This window comes from Medicago sativa, chromosome 2 (genome assembly GCF_051527215.1).
Source record: "Medicago sativa cultivar Bolivia chromosome 2, Bolivia_mono, whole genome shotgun sequence".
NCBI classification, from domain to species: Eukaryota; Viridiplantae; Streptophyta; class Magnoliopsida; order Fabales; family Fabaceae; genus Medicago; species Medicago sativa.
The window spans coordinates 73918047-73937463 of NC_140750.1; the positions used below are offsets into that span (position 1 = coordinate 73918047).

General features: G+C 31.7%; 3 protein-coding genes across 28 annotated transcripts; 1 reads left to right on the forward strand and 2 right to left on the reverse strand.

Annotated features, from left to right (window-relative positions):
• Positions 1-6516: 6516 nt before the first annotated feature.
• LOC146950604 (protein NUCLEAR FUSION DEFECTIVE 6, mitochondrial-like) lies at positions 6517-10755 on the reverse strand. 26 transcript variants are annotated; one of them, XR_015027612.1, is made up of 6 exons: positions 10557-10755; positions 10262-10383; positions 10120-10180; positions 9260-9312; positions 7774-7805; positions 6517-6750 (listed from the first exon to the last, which is right to left on the reverse strand). XR_015027612.1 is itself a non-coding variant. In XM_085746550.1 (4 exons), exons 1-3 carry the CDS (start codon positions 10703-10705, stop codon positions 7789-7791), a joined length of 288 nt encoding a protein of 95 aa, XP_085602676.1. In that variant the 5' UTR covers positions 10706-10755; the 3' UTR covers positions 6517-6735; positions 7774-7788. The 26 variants fall into 26 exon arrangements, 12 of the variants coding, with proteins under 12 accessions (XP_085602676.1, XP_085602674.1, XP_085602670.1 ...); XR_015027618.1 differs by lacking the exon at positions 6517-6750 and adding an exon at positions 6860-7234; XR_015027619.1 differs by lacking the exon at positions 10120-10180.
• Positions 10756-11505: 750 nt separating this feature from the next.
• Positions 11506-16039, forward strand: CBP20 (CAP-binding protein 20). Its single transcript, XM_085746540.1, has 8 exons — positions 11506-11649; positions 11738-11961; positions 12825-12963; positions 13677-13710; positions 13997-14107; positions 15003-15059; positions 15184-15311; positions 15569-16039. Exons 1-8 carry the CDS (start codon positions 11632-11634, stop codon positions 15641-15643), a joined length of 786 nt encoding a protein of 261 aa, XP_085602666.1. The 5' UTR covers positions 11506-11631; the 3' UTR covers positions 15644-16039.
• Positions 16040-18051: 2012 nt separating this feature from the next.
• LOC146950606 (E6-like protein) lies at positions 18052-19203 on the reverse strand. Its single transcript, XM_085746553.1, has one exon. It carries the CDS (start codon positions 19138-19140, stop codon positions 18328-18330), a length of 813 nt encoding a protein of 270 aa, XP_085602679.1. The 5' UTR covers positions 19141-19203; the 3' UTR covers positions 18052-18327.
• Between the last annotated feature and the right edge of the window lie 214 nt (positions 19204-19417).

A 19417-nucleotide genomic window follows, 5' to 3' on the forward strand; every position in this document is an offset into this window, starting at 1 on the left:
AACGCTAGTAATAATATTAATCTACAATGCAAAGAACGGAAAGACGAACACGTGAATGCCTGACTTTTTGCTAGTGATATAAAAAGGAAATACATCTTCTGGGATGAATTTTTTCTTTCATTTTTACCCTTCAATTTGTTGAGATACTTATGCTAGAAAGAAAAAACTATATTTTAACCTTATATAAAAAAAATTGTGATTTGACTTAACACTTTTACTTTCAATTTTACACTTCACTCAATTATTTTTAATAATTTTAAAGTTTCTTGTTGCTAATAAAAGCGAAAAAGACACACATAATATTAACTAGTTTAGAGACCCGGCGTTGCCCGGGTTAGGTATTAAATAAGTTTTATAAGTTTGTGTGCACGAATACACGTATCAGTATATTAGATTGAATTTATTTAAATTTACAATTATAATAATATCATAAAAATAAATATAAATATTTCAAAAAAAAATTAAAAATAAATATAAATGATGAGATGAATGTCCAATGCAAGAATAAAAAGTGTAGCAAAATCAATAATGAATTAGTCCAAGTGGTAATAGTTTTGGGTCCCTTTAAACATGGACTATTACTTTCCCACCCTATTGCCTTATCCCGCGCTCTGTAAAATTTCCAAAAATGCCCTTGCGCATTCCAGATTTTAAAATTCGGATTCATGTTTACTATTTCGGATTTTATAATCCGGACAATTCTTATGTATAATCAGCCATCTGACTCTCTCAAATTTCAACAGTTTTGAGTTTTGCTTTTAAAAACAACAAAAAAACTAAGTAAAAAATGCTAAAAACCTGTCAAATAAAATCATAAAAATAGTACCAAAAAATTCTAAAAATCAAATAAAACTAATGCAAATTTTTTCAGATTTTTCTAAGAATATGAAAAATTAATAAAAACGAAAAATGGGTCTAAACGATGGAATTTTGGATTTTGAGGGGCGGAGTCCCGTAAGAAGTCCCTTCTATGGGAGTCATGGTCCTTGAATTTTTTCTGATTTTCTTGGGAAGTTTCGGAGCAATCCGATCAAGTAGCCTGAAAACCCGATTTTTGACTAAGAACAGGTAACAATGACCCAAAAACAGAAGGATGAGAGTTAGGAAGATTAATATTGTACCTAAAATGACTATCCATGTTACAAACATGTTTAGAATTTGTGCTGATATAGTTTGGGAATGGATATTTATTGAGATATTTGTTGAGATATTTATGTTAAATATAATATTGGATTTTAAAAATAGAAAAAATAATAAAAATATTGGGAATGGATGTGGAAGTGACACGTGGCATAAAAAACCTTACTTTATATATATACTATTGATTGATTGATTGATGTGTAGTTTGTTGAGATAATAAATACTGAGTGCATAAGATCAAAAGTTTGTTGAGATATTTATGTTAAATAAAATATTGGTTTTTAAAAATAGAAAAAATAATAAAAATATTGAGAATGAATGTGGAAGTGACTCGTGACATAAAAAACCTTACTTTATACATATATTATTGATTGATTGATTGATTGATGTGTAGTTTGTTGAGATAAAAAATACTGAGTGCATAAGATCAAAAGTTTGTTGAGATATTTATGTTAAATAAAATATTGGTTTTTAAAAATAGAAAAAATAATAAAAATATTGAGAATGGATGTGGAAATGACACGTGGCATAAAAAACCTTGCTTTATATATATACTATTGATTGATTGATTGATGTGTAGTTTGTTGAGATAAAAAATACTGAGTGCATAAGATCAAAAGTTTGTTGAGATATTTATTTAAATAAAATATTGGTTTTTAAAAATAGAAAAAATAATAAAAATATTGAGAATGAATGTGGAAGTGACACGTGGCATAAAAAACCTTACTTTATATATATACTGTTGATTGATTGATTGATGTGTAGCTTGTTGAGCTAAAAAATACTGAGTGCATAAGATCAAAAGTTTGTTGAGATATTTATGTTAAATAAAATATTGGTTTTTAAAAATAGAAAAAATAATAAAAATATTGAGAATGAATGTGGAAGTGACACGTGGCATAAAAAACCTTACTTTATATATATACTATTGATTGATTGATTGATTGATGTGTAGTTTGTTGAGATAAAAAATACTGAGTGCATAAGATCAAAAGTTTGTTGAGATATTTATGTTAAATATAATATTGGATTTTAAAAATAGAAAAAATAATAAAAATATTGGGAATGGATGTGGAAGTGACACGTGGCATAAAAAACCTTACTTTATATATATACTATTGATTGATTGATTGATGTGTAGTTTGTTGAGATAATAAATACTGAGTGCATAAGATCAAAAGTTTGTTGAGATATTTATGTTAAATAAAATATTGGTTTTTAAAAATAGAAAAAATAATAAAAAATATTGAGAATGAATGTGGAAGTGACACGTGGCATAAAAAACCTTACTTTATATATATACTATTGATTGATTGATTGATGTGTAGTTTGTTGAGATAATAAATACTGAGTGCATAAGATCAAAAGTTTGTTGAGATATTTATGTTAAATAAAATATTGGTTTTTAAAAATAGAAAAAATAATAAAAAATATTGAGAATGAATGTGGAAGTGACACGTGGCATAAAAAACCTTACTTTATATATATACTATTGATTGATTGATTGATTGATGTGTAGTTTGTTGAGATAAAAAATACTGAGTGCATAAGATCAAGAGTTTGTTGAGATATTTATGTTAAATATAATATTGGATTTTAAAAATAGAAAAAATAATAAAAATATTGGGAATGGATGTGGAAGTGACACGTGGCATAAAAAACCTTACTTTATATATATACTATTGATTGATTGATTGATGTGTAGTTTGTTGAGATAATAAATACTGAGTGCATAAGATCAAAAGTTTGTTGAGATATTTATGTTAAATAAAATATTGGTTTTTAAAAATAGAAAAAATAATAAAAAATATTGAGAATGAATGTGGAAGTGACACGTGGCATAAAAAACCTTACTTTATATATATACTATTGATTGATTGATTGATTGATGTGTAGTTTGTTGAGATAAAAAATACTGAGTGCATAAGATCAAGAGTTTGTTGAGATATTTATGTTAAATAAAATATTGGTTTTTAAAAATAGAAAAAATAATAAAAAATATTGAGAATGAATGTGGAAGTGACACGTGGCATAAAAAACCTTACTTTATATATATACTATTGATTGATTGATTGATTGATGTGTAGTTTGTTGAGATAAAAAATACTGAGTGCATAAGATCAAGAGTTTGTTGAGATATTTATGTTAAATATAATATTGGATTTTAAAAATAGAAAAAATAATAAAAATATTGAGAATGGATGTGGAAGTGACACGTGACATAAAAAACCTTACTTTATATATATACTATTGATTGATTGATTGATGTGTAGTTTGTTGAGATAAAAAATAATGAGTGCATAAGATCAAAAGTTTGTTGAGATATTTATGTTAAATAAAATATTGGTTTTTAAAAATAGAAAAAATAATAAAAATATTGAGAATGAATGTGGAAGTGACTCGTGACATAAAAAACCTTACTTTATACATATATTATTGATTGATTGATTGATTGATTGATGTGTAGTTTGTTGAGATAAAAAATACTGAGTGCATAAGATCAAAAGTTTGTTGAGATATTTATGTTAAATAAAATATTGGTTTTTAAAAATAGAAAAAATAATAAAAATATTGAGAATGGATGTGGAAATGACACGTGGCATAAAAAACCTTGCTTTATATATATACTATTGATTGATTGATTGATGTGTAGTTTGTTGAGATAAAAAATACTGAGTGCATAAGATCAAAAGTTTGTTGAGATATTTATTTAAATAAAATATTGGTTTTTAAAAATAGAAAAAATAATAAAAATATTGAGAATGAATGTGGAAGTGACACGTGGCATAAAAAACCTTACTTTATATATATACTATTGATTGATTGATTGATGTGTAGCTTGTTGAGCTAAAAAATACTGAGTGCATAAGATCAAAAGTTTGTTGAGATATTTATGTTAAATAAAATATTGGTTTTTAAAAATAGAAAAAATAATAAAAATATTGAGAATGAATGTGGAAGTGACACGTGGCATAAAAAACCTTACTTTATATATATACTATTGATAATAATAAACAACTTAAAAAAATAGTAATAATGTTATACCCATAAACAAATATTCTTATAATAATGTTATGGGAAATGTTAACCGGTTCCCCCGGGGCACTGGTTAAGGAAACAAAAGTAGAAGATTTTACATTGAAAATTGTGTAATCAATGCTTGAATTGTCAAAAAAAGTGTCTTTTTCAATTTAATATTTCCTTTTTTAGATACCTTAACCAGTGCCCCGGGGGCACCGGTTAACACAACCCTAATGTTATATTGTTGGTTTTTCTTACAAGAATGTTATATTGTTGGTGTTATTAGATAGATAAGAATTTTTTTATTGTTTGCAATATTGTTGGTGTCATTGAATAAAAACGATCATGTTTGTTGAGTTTGTTATAATTTAAAAGTCATTAAAATTTATATTTATACTTCTAATCAAAATTAAAAATTCATAAAAAAATATCATTCATAATTTACAAGCGTAAACGCAATAAAAGAAACGAAGATATGATAATAATATAATAACAACACAAATAGAAAAGGTTTCCGCCTTTAATATATATATATATATATATATATATATATATATTAAAAATTGGATTTGACTCCAATTAATTACCTTTATATTAATTTTTTATATATAATTTTAAATTAGGGGCATGAAAATCATAATATTGTTTATATTCATAAAATTTTATCGAAAGAAAATGCATACATCTATTTTTGATTGCATTCGACTTCTTAATGACATTACCTTTCTCTGATTGCATGGTGGCGCATCGTTCATGATCACCGATCCATAATTGGGTGTTGGTGGCGCCTTTCATGATCACACATCCATAATTGGGGTTGGTGGTGCATCTTCTGCCAACAATGAATACTCCCATGTTTGGGTGGCGCATTGATAACCCCTCTCCTCCTTGCAATCATGTATACGATAAACAGAAAAAATCCCTATTATCAGCATAAGCAACATTTTTGCAATCAAAATTTGTGTAAACTTCTGGTCATATGCCAACTTTTAAGAGGCATCGTTCACCTTTAATATCCAATTATATATATTCTACACTGGGAAGCCGAGAAACCTAGGTAGAACCTTCCCTACTCTTCCATAAAAGCTCCGCTGAGGAAAACTGAAATTGTGCGTATGCCCTTTAAATTCGACCCAGTGTATAAAACTTTGATGATTATGTTTCTGCTATGTTTCGGCTACCGGTTGCGAATGAAAATTGCTTTTCAAAAGCTTTTAAATCTTGCTTCAGTACATATTTGAAAATTACGACTTTGATTTCATAATAAAATTGAAATTTTATAAAAAAATACAAATAACGTGTTCATTGAATTAACTTAAATTGTTTTATCCCATAAACTCTTGTTAAGATAACCATTTTAAAAGTGAAATTGCTCTCAAACAAAGATGATATTTTAAACTGACGTAAGTTAGTTGAAGAGATGACAGTTTTTCTTTTGTTGAAGAGTCCAAATATCAAGTTTTTTTTTGTTGTTGAAGGAAGTCCAAATATCAAGTTGATGAGTTAAAATACAATATGTTTCTTTTTCGATATGGCACTCGGTGCACTGTTCATTCGTATAACATACCATGCGAGAATCAACACTTTTTTTTGTTTTTTCTTCTTCCTATTTGAACTTCAACTTGCTTATCCATTCCTCCAAGTTAGTTTGGTTTGTAATCCTCCAAGTTACTTTCAGTGAACAATGGGTTGAAGGCTTTTCATATTTACCCTTGCTTATCCATTCCTCCAAGTTAGTTTGGTTTGTAATCCTTATCATTCTACCTAATTGATGTTAGACTAAATTTAAAATTGAAAACATGATAGAACCAGACTAAATTGACTCGATCCTTGTCGTAGTTATTATTGAAACCATAATAGATTCGAGAAAATAGGCAACTTGCATAATAGATTCGAGAAAATAGGCAACTTGGTCAAAGAATTTGTAACCATCATTGAATTAGTTATTAGACGCTACTCTTGATGATGAGAATGCTAAATATTGCACTACACTAGATTACCACACTATCGTTTAACTCTACGTGTCATCAAACATAACATTTGAAATAAACGGATGGATGAAAATGAAACTAGTTGATGACTGCAGAACTCATTCACAGACAAATTGTGTTTTTTTTCTTTCAATAAAATCACGAAATATCTTTAACCGTGATTGCAAATTTAGAGAGACTTAGTTGCCGATTCCCTCGAATATATTTACACTAATTGAAGTAATTGTTGTAATCATTTTATATTATTTGTTTGAGGAACTTCAACTAGTTCAATACTTATTTTGTTAGAAAGATTGAGATGCATTTTCAATAAATTATAAAATATAAAGATGGCGGATTGAAAATAGACCTCGACCTCGAGTATCAAACAAAGGTGGATAGCTTTTTGGAATTTTAAGTGAAAAAACAAAACCTTAATAACTTTAAAAAGAAGGGAGGCAGGGCAAATATCCAATTATTCAAAGGTCGTATTTTATTAAGTGCACTACATTATCAATCCAACTTTCATAGCCGCAAAGTAAATTTTGAGAGCATAATCTGAATAGCATTCTGTAGTTATCACATCATGAACCCTCCTCTCCTTCTGAAAGTTAAAAATCTGAAAGTTAAAAAGACAAGGCAAATGAGAAAATTGGAAAACTACCATGCCCAAATACAGAAATTTTATCACATGAATTTGATAATAAAGAGTAAATTTGAACAAGACATAAATGAAAGGGACTTATCAAAATTATCACAAGAATTTGCTTAATATTCCAACTTTGCATTCATTAAACATCCCTCGCCGATTAAATAAGAAATTTCAAAAGAACATGGACAAAAAAGACAACTTATCCAACACTCTGCGAAACAATTTCAGCTTATTGACTTTAGACTCTAAAATTATGGTGGAAAGTAGGCTTTTATGAATCTAGAAAAGAATCAACAGAGTTACAAGTGGTCTAGCTTTTCAAAAGTTTCTTTCAGCCTTTAGGACTCAATTTAACCCACCAATGGCTCAGCCAAGACACTCTCATGAAGTAGATAGTACATAAAAGATTGCTTCGATCTTCAGAACATTTATCACACATCATCATTGCAATCTGATTAAACAAAAGAGATCAGTATGTACCTTTATTATCAATTTATCCTACAGACTGAATCCGTTATGGATTTAAAGACAGGATTTCCGCACACACAAAAAAGATGCATATAATATTTCAAATAATCCAATAACAGACGCATGAAATAAAATGAATTCAAGAGAAACTCTAACTAGAACGCCGGGTATTTGTTGAAATTATAGGTTTTAGAATTAAGATAAAGAAAGAGAAGAATAAGAAATAAAATTAGGACTTTTAGTATGACAAAAGTCCTACTGTCAAATCCAAAGTCTGGACAGTTGTACTCAAGATGCATAAAATTTTGAACAATATCATTGATAAAAACAGAGAAATAATTATTTTCTAAAACACAAAGTAAACTGAGAATCCAGCTTGATGATATTCTCACTAATCCATGAGCAGATAAATTTGCTCTAAATGTATACAATAATTAGAGATAGATATTATCGCATTTTTTCTAAATCAGATTTTGTTTTTGTTTAAAGTCCAACATCATAAGAGGTCCATGTCATCCCAACCTTGCTACTTGATCTTCAAATAGTCTCCTTGCCTACAAACAAAAGGAGCATGAATGGCTTCACTAAAGGATTTAGTTGCTTGAGAGCAGGGAAAGCAGAAGACTCAGGGAATAACTTAATCCATTAATCTTTGCTACAAGATTATTAATTATAGAACGATACAGGTATATGAACCACCTTTTCCCCAAAGATATGAATAATTATATTTCATGTACAGGGCCGGCCCTAGAGATTAAGAGGCCTAAAGCAAAAATTTTAATGTGGCCTTTAAAAATATATTTTTCTAACAGAATATTTATATAAAATCAATTTTGTGGAGATCAAAATTTGAATTCATTACCAAGGTAGACAAACTCGAGATCCTAAGTAAGATCGGGGAGGACAAATGAGATCGTGAATCGGGGGATCGTAACACGGATCGTAAGATCCTACCAAATTTAGAAATTCATATATATTGCATATAAATTCATACATATTCATATGAAGCAACGTAATTTATTAGGAAAAAAACTCTAAATAACACTCATTCATTAATAGAAAAAGAAAAAAAAACACTTTCCAATAGCAGAATTTGATGCCATTGATACTTTGTATGGTAGAACAGAACAAAGGGAAAAGGGTTGAATATAAAATAGAGTGGCTAAGAATGAAGGATTTTTTTTTTTATGAAAGTAAGAATGAAGGATTGTTGTTGCAGAAGTAATACGTAGATGATTAAATAAGTAACATAGGAGAGGGAGTTGAGTGCTATGAATATGGAAATTGCATTGGTAAGGTTCCATGATTTATGGGTTTATTGGAAAAATTCCCTAATTATTGATAGCGGCTGTTTTGGGAAGATCTTCAATAATCAATAGGTTTAATGATAGGATTTGAAACCGTTTAAGAGATTAAGAAGGGTGAAAAACGTATTTTTTGACTTTCTGTTTGGGAAAATGCGTTTTTTGTCGAACCGGGTCACGAACCCGACCCAGTAAACCCGGATTTCTGGAAAACAAAACATCAACCGGGTCGCGGATCGACCCGCGAACCCGGTTTTCTGGGTTTTCAACCTACCTCGTCTGGATCGACGTTACCACCGCTTCCACGTTTTTGCGCGGCGATCCAAGCCGTTCCGACCAATTTCCGATTCCGGCCACTTACCAGCACGGAAAGGGGGGGCAAGATCGTGGAACCGTACGATTCTACGGTCCAGATCGCGAGTTTGTCTACCATGTTCATTACCAAGAGTAATTGAGGCCTTTTTAGTAACCAGTTACGTTATGCAAATGTATGTAATTTATCTATCATATAATATATTTATAACCAAATTGATTTTTTAGAGGCCTTTTTCTTCACCCATAATTTTGAGGCCCAAAGCCCTTGCTTGGGTTGCTTGGCCCTTAGGCCGGCCCAGTTCATGTATATATTTTGAACATGTTGCGTATTAACAATAGCAAGACTCCATCAAGTTTAACCCGAGAATTCAAAAAAGACACCAACTTACCCACAAATTAAATTGAAGAAAGAACACAAGGAATCCTAGAGATGTTTAGCTACCTAATTCAAAAGTAAAACCCATCCGTCAGGTAATAAAAATGATCACGGGTGACCCATAGAGTGGGACTACAAATTTTAAGTCCTAATAAGCTGTAAAATATCGTCCGAAAACCCTCTCTGTTCTTCAAACAACTCTCAGTAAACTCCAAAGTCCCAACCAGCAAACAAGGGATGAAGAAAAGGCAGATGTTTCGCATGCCATTTCCAAGGTATTAAATACTAAATTAAATATAATAACAATGGTAATATTGACTTCCCATTAATACGCAACAAAAACTAAATATGCCAAGGTGAACACAATGGTACCCATGTAGTTTGGTTGGACATGCACCCTTTATCCAATCATTGGTCAAATTTTTATATTAATAAATATTAAAATAAATTCACAAATTTTGGCTATGTCGTACCGGTACCCAACCAAATTCCAAGGTACCTAAGAATTTACCATGTGCTAAACTGAATTATACATATATGAGCAGACAAAAACCTTCACAGAAAATAATGCCAGTAAAACAAAACCCTTTAAAATGCTAAAGTAAAGTTGAAAATTTCAGTTAAAAATCAAATGATAATTGAGTAAACTACAAAATTAGTTCCTGACTTTGTAGGGCGCTCTCAAATAGGTCTCTGACATTGTAAATATTTCAAAAAGCTCCATGACTCTATCAAATTTTACTCATATTACTAGTCCTTGTGACAACACGGACCAAATTGAAAGTAAGTAGTTAAATACAGGGACAAAATTGATATTAAGTTGTGAAAATATATGGAACTTGATAGTACGTTGTGAAAATATATGAATCTAACCAGGGACCAACTTGACGGTTTAACAGAGCCGGAGAATCTCAGGGGTCTAATTGAGTGCTCCCTACAAAGTCATGGACTAATTTAGCGGTTTACTCGATGATAATTGCATTAAAGGCATTAAAGTGGTAGAGTCAGACAATACCTTCAGGAAGCCAAGCGTAGCTGCGTTGAGAAACTACTAACTTCGAAGTCATCAACGCCGAAGCAGTTGCCGAATGAAACGGCAACATAGATTCCATACAGAAGCTCAATTCAACAGGACACCTTCACACACAAACAATTCCACACAAAAATAATATCAAAATCACTCATTTTCAGCTCCTTAAATTAACCACGTTGCAATTGAATTAACACTAAATTCAGCACTATAAGCACGTATAAATCAACGATTGATTCGTAAAAATGCTACAAAAGGAGCAATAATAGTGGTGAATTACCTGAATGCGGATTGGGATATAGGTTTGTTGGAGGCGATTCGGAAAGGAGTGCGAGCTGATTTAGCTTCTGAAGCTAAACGGAACGCGGAGCGGGAGACGGAGGATGATCGGAAAATCGATCTCGCGGCGGTTCCGGCGACGGAGGCCATTTTCGTTATCGGGAAAGTTTTTAGGGTTCGCGTTGATTCTACCAAACTACGTAAAACCCTGCTTCAGTTGATATCCTTGAAGGTGAAAAAAACGGGCCGAATATAGTTAAGCTTAGGCCCCAAACTTTTATCTCTACAACAGAAAGGAAATTATAACATATACCCATACAATTAATCATTTACCCCCTGCAAATCATATAAAATATAAATTTTACCTTTTTTGTAAATTCACACCCCACAAAATATTTAGAACTTTTTCGGAAATGATAAAAATTCAAATAAACACAATTTTTTAACTTGATTTTTATGAGATGTGTTTTCCTTTTTAAAAAAAAAAATCATTTGTTCTTGGAATAAATTTTCAGTTTGATGTTTAAACTATAATTTTTTTTATTCAAACTCTAAACTTTAGAAATATAAAAAAAAGAGAAATGATATTTGTACAACCATTTTCTAACACCTTTTTGACAACTTTCTCTCTCATACTCACATTATGTTTTTATTCTCTCTCTTCCTTTTTCTCTCTCTATTAAAATCATATGAGAGAAAAACAAAGTTATCATGAGTTGTAAGAAAGAGATGTACAAATATCACTACTCTAAAATAAAAAAAACTTTTTGTAAACTATCAGTTCAGTCTTTAAATTGTTTTTAATCAATCAATTCAAAATCTCTACACTATGTATATATTTTTAAAAAATAATAAGATAAAGGGTAGTTTAGATATTTGGATGATTTAGTGGGGGGTAGGAAGCACAGTAGAGGGGTATAATAGAGAACTTCCTTCGTAAAACCAGACCTACATTTCGGGTCAAAACAATCCACGTGAGGTGAGAGTTCACCTTCTCGAACTTCACTGCCCTAATCGCAACAATTTCATCTTCAGTTTACATGAATTTCCACTCATAACATTCTCGCATAGTAACAATGGCGTTGTTATTCAAGGTACACTATTCAACTCAATTAGGTTTTCGCTATTTGATTCAACTATTTGATTTTCATTTTAATTTTTTCTTCGTTGTGAATGTTTTAGGATCCGGCGAAGATCTCGGCGTATAGAGATAGAAGATTCCCCGGAAATCAAGAAGAATTTGAACATGCGCTCAAAACTTCAACCACTGTTTACGTTGGGAACATGTCCTTTTACACTACGGAAGAGCAAATTTATGAACTTTTTTCACGAGCTGGTGAAATTAAGAAGATTATCATGGGTTTGGATAAGAACACCAAAACTCCTTGTGGCTTTTGCTTTGTTTTGTAAGTCACAATTTCTGTTCAAACTTTACAAATTCTAATTATATTAACGTAGTTATTTTAATTTCTAGGTATTACCCTAGGCCCTTTTTGGATAAATAACTTAACTTCTAGTTTATAGCATAAGCACTTAGGCCCTGTTTGGCGAAAAAATAGCAGATACCTGAGAAATTAGCTTATGGGGGATGAGCTCATAGCGGATAAATTAGCTGATAAGCTGTCTTATAGCTGATAGCGGATAAGCGCTTATTATGGATAGGTGATAAGCTTTAAGCTATAAGCTCGTGAGAAAAAATGTTAGCAAATGGTTCTTTTTTAATCACACGAGCTTATAAGCTGTAAGCTCAAAATTTGGCATTAGCAAACAGAGCCTTATTATTTCCATAAAAAAGTTAAAATAAGTCGGGGTGTTTTTGTATAAGCTATAAGCTTCTTTTATAAATTATCCTGGAGAGCTTTTGGAAATAAGTTGAATACAGATTATGAACATGTCATAAGCTGGTTTAATAAGTTCTCCCAAACATTTTCATAAGTGAATATGTTAGTAGATAAAGCTCAAATAAACAAACCCAAACAGACCCTTAGTCATTAATTTGTACAAAAATGATAGTATCATACCTTGCATAGAATGTGAGTGAAATGAAGAGGGATAGAGTGATTGTGTTTAGTTATAGAAAAATGTGAGAAGGAAGGAACTATAGATTGTATCTATTTGAATATTGTAGTTGGTGATAATGCATTGTTAATTGGAGTGATTTATTGGCTATTGAAAAAATCACTTAGTACTGATTGATGATTTTGGGTATGTATTTAACTTAGAACTGATTGATGATTTTGGGTATGTATTTAATTGTTATTGTTACTAGATACTACTCTCGTGAAGATACTGAGGATGCTTGCAAATATATAAGTGGGACTATACTGGATGATCGCCCTATTCGTGTTGATTTTGACTGGGGATTCCAGGACGGAAGACAATGGGGTCGCGGTCGTAGTGGTGGCCAGGTGAACAACTTTAGTGCATCTAAGTGTGTATATTTTAAATTAGTAGTCGAAGTCCATGTTTACCTAGACAATTTGATTATTTTTTGTTGCATTTTACAATTTTTTATTTTCAGCATTACACCATCAGAAAAGAGAATAACATAATGCTTCACAACTTTCTTGCAACTTATCGTGATAATTTTAAACTAGTTGTCAAGTCTATAGTTTACCACTAGACAATTTGGTTATTTTTGGTTGTATTTTACAAATTTCTGTTTTCAGCATTTACACCATTAGAAAAGACAATAGCACAGTGGTTACAACAAACAACAACCAAACCTTATCCCATTAAGTAGGGTTGGCTACATGGATCAAATGACCATAATGTTATATATTCTATTTCAACTCATTGTATTCTGACGTAATGTTCTGTCACATTTCTGTGCTTTACATAAACAATGTTATTTTCTTCTTATCACAATGACTCATCCTAATTTTTAAAATATCAATTGTCTTGATTGAAGAGTTGGTTTTTCATTTTCTTTTCAATATACGAATTTTATATATTCTATGATAAGCTGATAACCGTGTAGTATCCCATAGTTTTTAAGATTTAGCAGCTGTCATATCCCAATTTTGTATTGTATTATGTGTGTTTCCAGTTCTTATGGCTTTGTTTTCTAAGGTTGCTTTAGTTCTTGGCTGTTATTGACCGATGCTGTTAATGTTTGCAGGTGCGTGATGAATATCGCACTGATTATGATCCAGATATCCTTTTAACTATTTTTCATAAATTTATCTGTTATTGCCTTCATTTGTGATTCTTGATATTTTAGAATGAACTTTACATTTGATCAAGGACATCCCTACATGTTCAAACAAATAAATTTATTAGATTCACTATGATTTTACTTGGTCTATTTGAAATTGAATAATGATTTTACAACAAAATTACTTTAGGAAATACTCGCTTGCAAATTACTTTAGGAAATACTCGCTTGCACTAGTATCTGTGTTTCTACTAGTCTCTTTTTGTTTCCTTAATTCTACATACGTAGGGGTGGATATGGAAAGTTGGTTCAGAAAGAGTTAGAAGTACAAAGGCATCTTGTAGACTACGGCACTGGTTCTCTGGGATCTTTTCCGCCAGTTATTCCATCTTCTTGTAAGTTACTGTTTTTTATTTTTATATGGATCTTCAGCTACTCGTGGCAACCCTGGCTCAACATTTTACTTGTTTTTAATAACAAATTATGTGGCTGCTTATTTACCTACTTGATTTTTATTGAATGATAAGCAACAACACTGACTTGAAAGGGCATCAAATTATGGACTACTCTCATTGCTTCATTAGCCCATACCTATGTTTACATTGTTAGTTGAGCATAACACTGTCTGTGTAAATATGCAATACATGAGGCAGCCTCCAACGATGTGCACTCTTTCAGTTAGCCTGTCCTCTCCTGCATCCTATTTATTGTGCAGTATGAATAATAATGCAAAGTGATGCCTTCAATAGCAAATATCGCCTTAGCGTTTAGGGTTTAAATTTCTTTTCCTAATGGTTAAAATTCAAAGACAGTTTCTATGTTAGAAAGTCAATTGTTGGTCTGATAGATACAGTTTTTAAAGTTTTAGTATAATTTGAATATGAATGTCATTGTGGATGACTAAGTTGGAGCTTGAAATAATAGTTTCTATACAGGAAGCAATATATTGTCTTACCTGTGGAATCTAAGCATCTTTTATGCAGTAAAAACATTGTAATGATTTTAGCAAGTTTTAGTGCTTCTCATAATATTCTGAATATTTTCTTATCCATTTCTCTGATCAATATTCACTTAAATATTCTCTAAGACTTAATTATAATCTCCATACTGTATGCTAGGCTGAAGTATCCACATGTGTTGGTCTTATGAACCACGCAACCAGCCTCTCATTGTTTTTTTTTTGTTTGCCTTTTTCAACTATCTAACATCCTGTTACATTTTATAATTTCTGGTAGTTCTCTATCATCTATTCTCTGCAAATTTAACGGTTCAGCAATTTTAATCTTGCAGATGGTAGACATGGTGGTGGCCATGGTCACGGTGGTTCCTATAGGCATGGTAGAGGAGGTAGTTTCATCTCAAAGCAATTTCTTTTGTCCATCAACTTTTTAAGAAGCACTTTGGATTACTGTTATTATTTGCCTTCAAAACTACAAATGATTTAATTAAATTTGTCTCTTTGGCATTATAGATTACCAAAGGAAGAGATACAGAGACGATGACCGCTACACACACGAGCCCTCAAAAAGAACATCAGATCATGAATCTCGAAGGAACTCTGACCATAAGAACTCGAACTCTGACCATGAATCTAGACCGGTAAGCTCTACAAATCTTGATGATGCTTTTGTCTAATTGTTCAATTATATATAGTTCCAGTTGCCATACCAAATAGTGTGACATAGCATGTGGTGTGGAACTTTTTTCGTTAACCGAAAGCTTATGCTTCTATTTGTATTCGTCTTGCCTAAAACTTCTATCACTGCTAATATTAGTCCATATTCTTGTTACAAAAATGTCATTTTTCCTTCTTGTTGATCCAAGTATTATTTGTCTTAATTTGATCTGGTTGCCAGGAAAAAAATCCACGGTTTCGGGAGAGTGGGGATTCTGATGATGAGGAGGAAGATGATCGTAAAAGACGGGGTTAACCAGAATGTTACACTCAATCAAGCTGATATGCATCGAAAGTTTTTCTTCTGGCATGATGATAAGTGGCAAATTGTTGTACATCATTGCAAATTGCAAAAAAATTACTATTAGCTTAACCTTATGATATTCTTGGCTACATCTGCTGCATATGGCAGTGCTAAGTCGTGTCTTGTAGCAATAGTTTTCTTATGCCTTGTTTTTTCTCATAATTAGAATTAGTTAACTTTCCGGATCTTTATGCACAAGGCATCGGCTTATTAGGTAAATGATGTGCCATTGATCCCGTTTGATTAATCTGGCAGTGTGTGTGCGTGATATATAGCTTTGCTGGCCTTCACAATGTTAAAATTACATAAAATGCAATTTTATTGAATCTATCTATCTATTTATGTTTCTATGCATACTTCCATCCCTACCCCACCCAAAAGGCCCGTAGGAGAAACAAGGTTATTTGTGCATATGAATACCCTTCATATCATTCAGTTCTGATATTGGTTAAGTACCCCAAAGTTCGCACTATGTGCTGAAGGACTATAACGAGTTTATTACACTTTAACTCAACAAGAATGGTAAGGATCCCCCACCATTACCTTCACCACTAAAATAGAGAAAAATGGACCGCCAAACAGGATGGATCTATATGTTAACATTCACATTGGGGACATTTCCCCTAGCTTTATTATATATTATTCATAAGTATGTTATACACTATATGTTATATGTAACGCTCCACTAGGATGTAAACGAGCATTGTTCTCATCGATGGCAAACTTGATTATTAGCAAAGAAGTAATGGAGATATTGGGTGGCTATCGAGTATGTTATGTTGGATCACATAAGCTTCTCTTATAAAAAAATCTATACACAACTATGATATTTCTACAACACCACTCTTATAAGCTATAAAACAAGAACTCTGACAGGAACATCTGATTCTAAAATGACACTGACACATCGACACTGTTAATTTGAAAAATATAGGACATCAACGTCGATATATGAATAGTTAAATAAAATACAAATTGACTTGATCGTTTCAGTCATCTAAAGTTGCTCCCAAATAGTTTTTATGATGATTAAGATGATTGATTTTGGTTCCAACAATAAGCACTTAGATAAAAGCACCAAAAACTTCCTTAATTAACCATACAAAATGGTGGTTTCAGACAAAATTGAATGACATATAGCAGGGAATAATTTCAATTCATGAAGCAATTTCGTAGCAGCTCCAAGATCTATAAATTTCATGAACATCCCACTAGAAAAGCAAGGTGAATGTTCAATGAAAGAAACAATGGAGTTTTTTTTTTTTTTTTTGACAAATGGAGTTAATGGGTAGTTTACTAGTTTGGTACATGAAAAGTAAAGGGGTACGTGAAAAATCACATCTTGCCTTAATTTTGCCATAGATTGGTAGGATTAGCTAAATCTGGTGGTTCAAATCATGGTTGGGGAATTCCCACCATATGATGATCTCACGCTAGTTTGAATTGTTTATTTTTTTCTAAAAAGAGTGTAGTAAGATTGCATCTTCAATTTAATAACATTTGTATATTCCACAAAGCTATGTTTTTTTTTGACCAAAAAATTCCACAAAGCTATGTTAAATATTGCACTTGGGACCACCTTGACTTGGTTGCATCAAATTGTTCGAGTAATGAGTGAAGTAGTTCTATGCCTTTTGCGCAAATGTAACTTACAAGCGTTCAAGATTTGATTGTTCTTGTTGCTAATAATTACAGGAAACACATTTTTTACGGAATTACCAGAAACATAATCATGTTTTCCTACATCAACAATTTTCTAAAGGTATTTAAATTTTCTGTCTCGCTCACAAAATGAGACAAGTTAAATGAAAAAAGAGACAACCTAATATCTTAGGTTTTATATGAATATGTCGTGTTCAAGTCATCTGCGTGGTTGCTCTTAACATAATGTTATGATCACCGGTGTTTATACTTCTTTCATGACCCAATATTGGTTTTATAAAAGGTGAGCGGCTCCTTGTATCAAAAGTCTTATTTACAATGGTGGTCAAGCGACGTGTCTCATTGATATATACTATGAGCTAACGACTGTACAAGTGTATATGGACCGATAAACTTCCATTTCCGGGGGACATACCCAAATGCGATGGTCCAATCCGGGTACTTTACACTCTTCATATGATCAACAAGTTGTAAGTAAAAATCCAACTAAAAAGGAAGAAACATAACTTATTTTGCATAATTTTTGCCGACAGTTTATAATGGTAGTTTAATTTTCTGTATTTAAATAATATGGACAGAAAAAAGTAAATAAATATTTTGGGGACATAGAGAGATGCAAAGACCCCTTCTAACACCCTGATGCTTTTGTTTGATAAATTCCACTTAATTCTAAGCCATTGATAAGAACAAAAAAATCCTAAACAAAAATTTGATGACATACTAATTAACAATAATAATGCTTGTGCTTTCTGATTGTTACATTAATAACACAAAATGTTAAATAGTTTTGGAAGAAAATAGAACTTCACACTGCAAAACATGAAACTGTGCAAGATCATGGATGCATACAACTTAAAAATAAAGCATCACAATTATCTCATTACTTGGTATTTTCTTTCCGATGTGTGCAACGTGTGTCTCTCACTCTAATTGTTTAACCAAATATATTATATATATAAAAAAAAGAACCCTCTTCATGGTGTGTATGTGTAAGTGTAACCTTGTGCTTCTTGCTGCTTCTCATACTCTTCCATAGTCTCAAACTCATTTTGATACTGATTTTTTTCATAGTTACCTTCATTTTCAGTGCTTCCTCTCCCTGATTCATATCCATTAACGTTGTTATACTTCTCATTTTCACTATTTACATTGTAATAGTACTTTCCATTCTCCAGAAATCTTGTGTCACTCATTCCTTTTCCTTTCCTCTCATAATTGTTGTTATTGTTGTTGTAAAACTCCTTTCCATTGTAGCTGTTGTAATTGTTCTTGTTCTCTTCATTGTTGTAGTTTTTTGTGTACACTTCATTGTTGTTGCGGAAGTTTGTTTGAGGATATCCTTTTTTGTAGCTTTTATTATCATTGAAATCTTCATTGAGAAGCTTGTTATCATTGAAGTCTTCATTGAGAAGCTCATCTTCAAAATCTGTTAATGTGGTTTTTGGAGTTTCCTTTGTTGGAGAATATTGGCTAGAATCTACACCATAGAGGCCGTAACCATTTCCGGTTTCAACTAAAAATTGAGGTTCTGGTGCTGGTCCTGATGGTATATTAGTTGATTCAATCTCTGGTGCAGCTGCAGGTTCTTGTGCCGGAGCTGATGCAGGTTCTTGTGCCGGTGCTGGTGCCGGTGCTGGAGATTGAGGTAATTGAGGGTCTTCAACATTGTGGGTGGTTTTGAAATGAGTAAAGAAGCTAAAGAACTTGTTTTGTCTAGCTTGAATTTGGGGTGAGAGGAAAAGTACCAACAAGAAAAAGAAAGAGACTTGGTTTGCAAGAGAAGCCATAGTGTGTGTGAAATGGAAAAGAACAGACAATGAGTTATGACTGTTGAGAGAATCAAATTGTTAGGGTCATTTTATAGATGAAAAGACCAGTAAATAATGCGAGGATTGTGGAAGGGTAAGTGAATGTGGGGTATAGTATAAGAAAATTAATGACTTATAAGGTCATGATATGCATGTGCAAGGTTTTGAAGGAAGGTTAGCATGGGAGACATAAAGATAGGTAGTGTAGGGGCAAACATAGTCTTAGTCAAAAAATGACAGTTTATGCTTTTTCTTT

What these genes read in the sequence shown, in the direction of transcription:
- LOC146950604 (XM_085746544.1), bottom strand. Translation starts at nt 10,705, where the DNA reads ATGGCCTCCGTCGCCGGAACCGCCGCGAGATCGATTTTCCGATCATCC. An exon ending in ATATCCCAATCCGCATTCAG is followed by an intron (nt 10,384 to 10,556) that starts GTAATTCACCAC and finishes TTGTGTGTGAAG; the next exon opens with GTGTCCTGTTGAATTGAGCT. An exon ending in CTACGCTTGGCTTCCTGAAG is followed by an intron (nt 10,181 to 10,261) that starts GTATTGTCTGAC and finishes ATGACTTTGTAG; the next exon opens with GGAGCACTCAATTAGACCCC.
- CBP20 (XM_085746540.1), top strand. An exon ending in TCGCACTGATTATGATCCAG is followed by an intron (nt 13,711 to 13,996) that starts ATATCCTTTTAA and finishes AATTCTACATAC; the next exon opens with GTAGGGGTGGATATGGAAAG. An exon ending in CTGACCATGAATCTAGACCG is followed by an intron (nt 15,312 to 15,568) that starts GTAAGCTCTACA and finishes TCTGGTTGCCAG; the next exon opens with GAAAAAAATCCACGGTTTCG.
- LOC146950606 (XM_085746553.1), bottom strand. Translation starts at nt 19,140, where the DNA reads ATGGCTTCTCTTGCAAACCAAGTCTCTTTCTTTTTCTTGTTGGTACTT.